The sequence below is a fragment of the Scylla paramamosain genome, chromosome 21 (genome assembly GCF_035594125.1).
Source record: "Scylla paramamosain isolate STU-SP2022 chromosome 21, ASM3559412v1, whole genome shotgun sequence".
Taxonomy (NCBI): domain Eukaryota; kingdom Metazoa; phylum Arthropoda; class Malacostraca; order Decapoda; family Portunidae; genus Scylla; species Scylla paramamosain.
In genome coordinates this window covers 7087466-7096378 of record NC_087171.1, presented here as the reverse complement: position 1 = coordinate 7096378, position 8913 = coordinate 7087466, and the positions used below count along the sequence as shown (strand labels likewise).

The window sequence follows — 8913 nt, the reverse complement described above, 5'->3', positions numbered from 1 at the left end:
CATTAACCTTCAAGGTAAAATCAGAGATAATCAAATAGTATCATTTTATAGTTTTCACTCATTTTGGTATTACAGAGAATATCTTTAGGGGATGATGGATATAATATGTACACGTGCGTAGGTACACACGAGGGTAGTGCTGGTTGTTGTTGTTGTTGTTGTTGTTGTTGTCATCATTGTTGTTGTTGTTGTTGTTGTTGTTCTTGCCACAGTTGTTTTTGAGTTGTGGTTGTTGGTGGAGGTAATGATGACGTGGTAGTGTACAGTATTAGTTACAGTGGTGACAATGGTGGTGGTGGTGGTGGTAGTGGTGATAGTGGTGCTGAGGTTGTTATAACAATGGTGGTAATTATTGTAGTGATGATGGAGTTGGTGTTGGTCGTAGAGCTGATACAGTATTGCTGGAGGCCGTGGCAGTGAAGGAGTTTTTTTTTTTTTCTCGAAGGAAACATAGCAGTGGTTGCAGGCCGTGGTGGTGGTGGTGGTGGTGGTGGTGAGGGTATTAGTGGTTACAGGTGAGATGGTCATACTTGCTTCCGTTTATAATCCATCTATTTTACAATTAAGGGATCGTCCCCAACAAAAGCCAATCTTACTGGTGACTAATAAATTAACTCGGGAACTATACTCTTGATATTACGCCGGTTTGTGACCACTGACCTGGCCTAGGAGTTCAGTGACCTAATGTATCACTTACATATACTCGTACAACTAGGTACGGCAAAGATATTTTCAGTGATATCCAAATGAATGATAAGTTACAGGAAATTAACTTTGAATATCACAATTGCTAATTTCCGTTCCAATTACTATTACTCCGGATCTGATATTCACACTGCAGTCCTTAGTATGTATTTGCAATGCATATCAGTGCAACATTGTTATAGTTAACATTGATTCAGTATTATCAGGATAAAAAGAACGTAACACAAAAAAAAATCTTGTCGCCTTTCTTATCAAAGTGTTGTTGTCGGAGGAAAGAAGGCAGATGTAATCTCTTCAGGGTTTTGTGTTAATTAAAGTATAACCTTTTGCGTCAGTTATGTTTGTAGCGGAGTGGCTAAGCGTAAAGTTCTTCACCTCCTCACGTCACTTAACAGATACATGGTAATATCGCCCGCATACTGGAACTCTGTTTGGTTGTTCGTCTCAGAGTTTAAATACAGTACTCTTTGCGGGTTTACTGTGTTCATGCTTTTTTTCGCTGGCTGGCGAGGACTACATGATTAATTTTTTTAGTAAATGATATAGATGAACGGAAAAATACATAGATAGACCGATAGGTACTTATATATATATATATATATATATATATATATATATATATATATATATATATATATATATATATATATATATATATATATATATATATATATATATATATACACACAACGTGCATTTGTTTGCATAAATACATATATATGTATGTACATAATTTTGAGTGGAATTGTGGTGGTGATGAAACACATGATATAGCAGGAGAACTTTATTTCTGTGCCGTCTTCCTTAGAGAGTAAAAAGGGAAAACAGTTGTCGAAACGTTAGGAAAGTAAAATTATGCTGTATCCTGTGTTTCATCGCCACCACAATCCCATTCACTTCTCTAAATCTATATATTCATACATAATAATATATATAAACAGACAAATCGATAGACTGACATATGAGTGAAGTAAATAGGTAAGCTGTAATTAGAATATTGGCACTGAAATACATTTGGCAAGGTTTATTCCATAACACGTTAGTAAAGTCAGATGATTCCTGGTTACTGCGGGAAATGCATCACACTAAGGAAGCTCTCTACCATTCACTTATTCCTACTTGCGCTAAGCTGGAAAATATGGACAAAGTTACTGGATTGTTATCGAGATATTCCGTTTATATCTATTTTTAAAAGCGAGAAAAAAATACACCTTAATTTTAATAAGAGAGAGAGAGAGAGAGAGAGAGAGAGAGAGAGAGAGAGAGAGAGAGACGATAATTGTTTTGTCAGAGAGGTAGTACAGTAGGGAAAACATCAAGGAAGTGCTGCACGGACGGGGCTGTGTTGCAATGAGACGCGGGACACAATACCAGGAGATGAAGGAGAAAACATGAAAATAATGACCGTCAATTATATTTCCTTTACACACACACACACACACACACACACGCACACACACGCGCACACACAGAGGCTTCGGCTGGTAACACTGCAGGAGAGAGGTGACGTGTGGTGGGTGTTCCTTATTGGTCGATCAACTTGTGTGGCGTGACCTGGGGTGGCGGGACGGGACAAGGAGACCACGAGTTTATATGGGACAGGAGGATCCGCTCAAGGCTGAACGTTTCATTAAGTCTGTCTTGAGTGTGGCTGCTGGAGACGAGGGCTGCAACTGTGATGGCCATTGTGTGTGTGTGTGTGTGTGTGTGTGTGTGTGTGTGTGTGTGTGTCTCTCTCTCTCTCTCTCTCTCTCTCTCTCTCTCTCTCTCTCTCTCTCTCTCTCTCTCTCTCTCTCTCCTTCCTTTACGAGTATCAGTCTTTTCATATCTCTGCTTCCCTTTGTTGAACATTTCATAATACAGTAGAGGTATTCCGTGGAACGAGAGAAAAGAATATTTCTAGTAGAGTTACGCCTCAGTGTTATTCCTTTCCATGCATAATAGAATAGGCACAGACGGAAGAGGAAAATTCGTAATACAGTAGCTATATTAACTCGTCCCAACGCTATTACTTGTAAGGCGTGTGGTTCATTAATTCTTAACAATGCAGCCTGGAGAAACCCATTTACCAGGACGTACGTGTAATGATCGCCTTGGGAGTTTTGCTACTGGCAAGGAGGAGGAGGGGAAGGAGGAGAGAGGAGGAGGAGGAGGAGGAGGAGGAGGAATTCGCTTGGTGGGCGTAGAAACGGCGTGATGGTGTTCAGGGGCTCGGGTTTGCCTCATACTTAGCGACGGCAGGACTATCTATTGATCTGAGGGAGCGAGGCATCAACCGCGGTGCCGAAATGATCAGCTGGTGAAGAGAGCACAGCTGCGCCTCAGAGCGAAGGATCGTCCTCTGCTGGCGTGCCATCCAATTACACCGACTTGATGTATTTAGGAGTGTCCGGGATCGTTATTATTATTATTGTTATTATTACTATTATTATTATTATTTATTTATTTATTTTTTCCTGCATACGAATGGTCCTCGCCGTTGCTTGTCTTTCGTCTCACGTTTGTACTCCCTATGCTGCTCTTTTATCAGGCTCGACATCAAGTCCTCTTGTGTGTTTATCTCCGGCATCTGTCTAATTTAGAAGTAGTAGCTGCGTGAGGAAGAAAAAATATGTTACACGAGACGTTCAGAATGAATAAATTTCGACGAAAATCTTTTCCTGGAACCTTGAAAATTGTCATGTAGATGTGCACTGCGGTCTCTCTCTCTCTCTCTCTCTGTGTGTGTGTGTGTGTGTGTGTGTGTGTGTGTGTGTGTGTGTGTGTGTGTGTGTGTGATTAACTACTGTCTTAAGAATGACGTGTTGGACCCGTGATTACCAGCTATTATCCCCAGAGAAGTTAAATCTACACTCACTGCATACACTACTCTCCACTTCACTACGCACTCCATTCTCTTATTCATGGAAGACACTAACTGCTCCGTAATCATTGTTTATATGACGCGTGTGTGTGTGTGCGTGTGTGTTGGGGGGGGGCGGGTAGGTGGGTGAGTATTTGTGTATGTATTGTATTCTGTGTTAGTATTTAGGTAAAACATATTAGTTGATATCTTTCTCCTTTTTGTTCTCCTAATGTCGACTCAGCAACAAGACAATCATCAACTTTCACAATTCTCACCCAAGTCTTCCTTTCCTCCGTGTTGGCTTGTTGGTCAGGAGTTGGTCAGGAGTCAGGAGTTGCGCAGTGCTCGCCATCTCACACTGTAAGGGGGACCCTCTCTGGGTCTGAGCAACGATTGCTTGCGAGGGACACACATTAAGAAAATGCATCGCGAGATACTTAGAGAGTGACGTTATTTTTATTTTTTTTCGGATTCATGTGAAATTTGGTGTGAATACTCGTATGTGTTTGTATTTCAATCAAAATCTCCAAGTTTAATTCACTAAGATACTATTATTAGTTTAGGAGAAAACAAATATTTCACACACCAAAAATGGCAAAATAGAGCATTCTCATTCAATTCCTTAACTCAATTTCTTACTTAATTTCTTCACCACCACACGCCACCACATCACACCCTGCCATCCCTCACCAAGCCGCGTCTTGATCCAGCGGTTTCCTTTGCTACTTTGAGCTTTTAAGTAATGAAAAGGTGTTGTTAGTTCACAAAAAAAAAAAAAAACAACACTACGGTAGCCCCTTCTTTTCTTCCATCTGCCCTATATAATATACTAGTGTAGTAAGGTTAGCGTTCCTTTCCATTACGGGACGTTTTGCCTTCCGGAAGTCTCTTGTAAGGTGATAGAAAAAAATAAAAAATCTTGGCGGTGTTGCAGGTCACGTGTCAGCAATTACTTCCCTGATAGTGCTCAGAGCTCTTATAATCTGAAGTATCGGTAAGGTTTTCACAAATCAAACACTATGTCCTCTTGCTCAAGTGGGACAATAACTGGTCGCTCACCTGTGAAAACACTCGATACTTGAGCTGGACGGTGGGCGGGGCGTTCAGCCTGACAACTGACAAGCCAGGACTTATCACTGAGCTAATGAACAGTGCGCTGGTGTGTCACAGCCTGCACTCGCCTTACATCAGTGCTACACCCACACGTCCTCCGCCATTTTTCGGTACAAATCTCACCCGCAGTCTGTCCACGTCTTATCCACACCCAAAACTTTTAATAAATAGTTCAGTGGTATTACATCACTCCATAATTAACTTCTACTCTTTTAAGACAAACTAGTATACACTGCCATATTTAAAGGAGTAAAAGCTAATCACGGAGGTACCTCTATTCAAAGAAATTCACTTGACCAATATCACTTAACCGCCCACCACCAAGCACCAAGGCTCTCAGGATGCAATGACCTTATAATGATGACGTGAGTACTCTGTATAAAGACAGCAAACTCAGGCTTGAATATTTAAACATCAAAGAGAGGGATTCCCGCCATCTACCTGTGACAGATTTTATCAGAATGGGTTTCATAGTCTTCTATCGACAAGCTCACGAACTATTACTGTTTGGCGACTGCACCGCAATGTGGCGGCAGATTGATGAACGTCATTGTAACGAAAGTATCGTTACAGTGGGGCCTGACGAGTCTCACATTGCACAACTCACTAGTCTCGGCAGGGTTGGTAAGCATGTTCGACTAAGGTCCTGCCTGCTTCATGAAGCGTTACTGTGGCAGCTCAAATCCTACTGCTTCATTTACGAGTGCCGCTCACGTGATTCATGCAGATGCAGCTGAACCAACTACCAAACAGGCAGGGATACCAACTTGAGTAGCATGTTATCAGTGGATCCGTCCTCGGTATCAGTTTGTATTGTGGTGAATGTGTAGCGATGCTTTTCGGAGTACCGCTCGCTTCGTACTCACACCTTTCTTCAGAGTCGAACCCAAAACCCGCTTCACACCCAAGTAACTTTTGTATTGTATTGCTTTACCTGACTGGCAGTGAAGGAACCCGCGGGACTCCACAGGCGTGCTAGGCAGTCTGTCTGTCTGTCTTCCTCTCCCCTCCCCTCTCCTCTCCTCTCCTCTCCTCTCGTATCTCTAGGGAAGCATTTCACAACCATCATTATGCTTATTGTATCACACAGGAGAAATAGCCATCCTGCATCATTACCATCCTGTATCACTGCCTGCGTGGAAAGAGAACAGAGAAGATAAAAAAAGACACTTGTATAAACATTCATTTATTATTATCGACACTTGTATAAAATAATTACTCTTACAATTAGAAAAGCACCGTCACTCCAGTTGCTCGAGTTGCACAAAAAGCTGTACAGACGAGTGATCGCCGCAGCGCTCAAACGGGGCGAGTGACTGACTGCTGCAGGTGAGCGTGTGGGGGTGTGTTGGGGGAGCGTTGGGCGAGACACTGGTGAAGGTGTTTCGGAGACAGAGTATGCAGAGTTTGTTAGAGGGAAGAGGGAGTGCAGGGATGCAGGATGGGTGGAAACGTGCATTGTAACTTCATCCCAGGTAAATCATCTCACGAATATCACACATTCCCCCAACAAAATTCCCCATGAAAAGATGAGCTTAGGTTAGGTTAGGGAAATTTATTATTGAAGGGAATTACCGTTGAAGGAAATTTTCATGGAGGAATCTTCGCGAATGGGATTTAAATGGGTGGAATCTACACAGGAGCAAGTTGAAGAAGTGAAAAAGGAAAATGATGGGTAAAGGGCGGTGTGAAGAACGCGTAGAGTAAAGGAGCAAAGGAACGAACAGAGAGCCTGGAAGCATAGGAGCGAAGTTGAGGTGGACTATGTTAGAATATTGTCAAGAATATTTGGGGCGTAGTAATTCGTGTCACATCACTCGGAACTGCTTCAGGAGGCCCCATGTGAGGCTTCAGTCAAGACCAAAATGGAGGAGGTGAAGGTGTTGGGAAGCATTTATATTTTCTTCATATAGACTTGAGCTTCATCCCTCAGTGTTGCGTTACTCTCATCCAATAGGAATCCAGCGTGGGCTCCTTCGGGTGAGGTCGCGGGATGGGGGTGGAGAAGGATGGGAGCGAGGAGATGAAGGAGGAGCACAGTGCACAGGACGGGGCGTAGGGAGAGGGTGGCTCTGAGGGGCGAGGTTCTCTAACAAAAATAATAACACTAAGGTCCATATACACATACACTCGCACACACACTTTGTCTCTAAGCTCCATCACACCTACAGGACACTGCGGCAGAAGGGGTGTGCGGCCCTCCGCGGCCCTCCACTACAGCGAGCTAGTGATCCTAAAGCTCGACTCGACTGGTAAAGTAAACACACATACACACGCGTCTGCACTTCACCAGAAACCCTTTCGTTTAAGAAATATCTAGGCCTTGCTGAAGTGATGGTGGACACAAAATTTTATATGTATATATAGTCTTAGAATATTTAGAACATTTACACAACATAAAAACATAAAACGTTAAGGTTCTCTTTGTGGTTCGGTGTCATAATGCGGGCAAACGCATTTCCCAGTGGGAGTGGAGAGAAAACCGTGAGGGAAGCAGACGAATGAGGCGAGGAATGACTTGCTTCGAGGGTGATTCAGAGAGAAAATGGAGTCTGGATTTCCATCGACGTGATTGATTTTAAGAGCGAGATCCTTATACTTCATGTGCAAAATATCAGTAACACAATGAACTTTATATCACTTTGTCACACTGTGTTTGTGTGTTGCCGCGTAAATATCTAATATACTCAAAAAGAGACTTTATTGGAGTAACAAGATGTACTTATAAGTCGAGAAAACAAACACTGTTCCACCACAAGCGATAACCTTGATATTTTTGTAGCATTTTTTTTGGACTCTTCGGAATAATTCATATGATATTTATCTAAATATATTCCACGGGAATTATAACTATGTAAACATTATAGTATTTCCTAAATAACTTTCGACGAATTTCATCTTCCTGTTTTACATACTACGTATTGCAAGGCTTATATCAAATAATTATATTTCGTCTTTTTCCACCGTGAGTCACGCACACAGAGCAGGTCTGGTATTGTCTGAGCAGAGACGAGAGGCGATCGGGATTACCAGACTGAGTAGGAGCTAGTAATCCCTACAGTTCCTATGGCTTGTGTATGCTTTGTCTCACTATGCTACTGACAACTGTTACGCCAAATAATAACAATAATTGAGAACTGTCACATAACCGATAAGTCTTGCTAGATGAGATTATTTAGAAGAACTCGGCCACCCACTTCTGAGGTCAGCGTATCTCTAGAACGCTTGATTCAGTCACTGGCGATGTGTCAGCCCATCACAATGAACAGCAAATGTAAACACTGATACGTGCGGCGGGGGCAGCAGCGAGGTGGCCCTGCGCGCCGCTCGCCGGGTCAGACACGGATTCAAACGTGCAGGTCGGGGGTGTCTTCGTGACTGTAGGAGGGCGAAAGTTGAGTGTCGACGTGGGGATTGTAAGTGGACAGATTTTGTCTTTGTCCGCTGCGTCTGGCCGCCGTGCCGTTGTGGGGCTGCCCCGAGGCGGACATCAAGCATTGGCTGCTGGGTGCGCACAGACTTGTATCTTCGCCGCTCTGGCAGCTGGTGTTGTAATCCGGAGGCCACTCATGCTGCGCGTCACCCTCGAAGGAGGTGGCCAGACTGCTGCGGAGTGTGGCCGAGGAGCGTAGGGTACCGTAGTGCGAGGGCGAGATGGGCTTGCAGGGCTCGCAGGCTGGGTGCAGCTGCACCTCGTTCCCGCTGTCGCTACTGCCGTCGTGACTCGCCTTGCTGAAGGCCTGGCGGGAGCTGTCGCGACGGTAGTACACGGCGGCGAACACCAGCAGGTTCAGGATGAGCAGTGAGCACCCGATGGCCACGGTGAGGCTGAGTGCCGTGGTGTATGGGAAGCCTCCTTGCGCGTTGGCTTTTGCGTTGGGATTCTCCAAGGGGCCCGTCACGCTGCTGATGTTGACGATGACCCGTTCGGTTGGCAACAGCGTGGTGTGGGTGGAGGTGGGCGGCTCGGACGTGGTGGGCGCCGGGGTAGTGGGCGGTGGCAGGAAGTTGCTGGAGAGGTTGGTGGGTCGCGTGGGGCCCGAAAAGGTGTCTGGTTGGAGATAATTTGGTAGACGGTGGAATGGGGAGTCAGGGCCGTATCGGGAGCCCACCTGTTCCAGACCTGGCACAAGCCACGACCACAGGGCCACACGATCCGCCCGATAGTGGTCACGCACACGGCCACGAGTACCTGTGTAGGTGATGAAAGGTATTAACTAGGGAAACCCAGATTTTCAGACACTAAGGTG

General features: G+C 44.5%; 1 protein-coding gene and 1 long non-coding RNA gene across 2 annotated transcripts in view; one reads left to right on the top strand and one right to left on the bottom strand.

Moving 5' to 3' along the window:
* LOC135110924 (uncharacterized) overlaps positions 1-8913 on the top strand; it is a 52900-nt gene that overhangs the window by 43086 nt on the left and 901 nt on the right. The window lies entirely within an intron of this gene.
* LOC135110922 (neuroligin-3-like) overlaps positions 5839-8913 on the bottom strand; it is a 106392-nt gene continuing 103317 nt past the window's right edge. Inside the window, exon 9 of the mRNA XM_064023604.1 lies at positions 5839-8855. Coding sequence (XP_063879674.1) covers positions 8011-8855 — 845 coding nt within the window. The 3' untranslated portion in view covers positions 5839-8010. The remainder of the gene's footprint in view (positions 8856-8913) is intronic.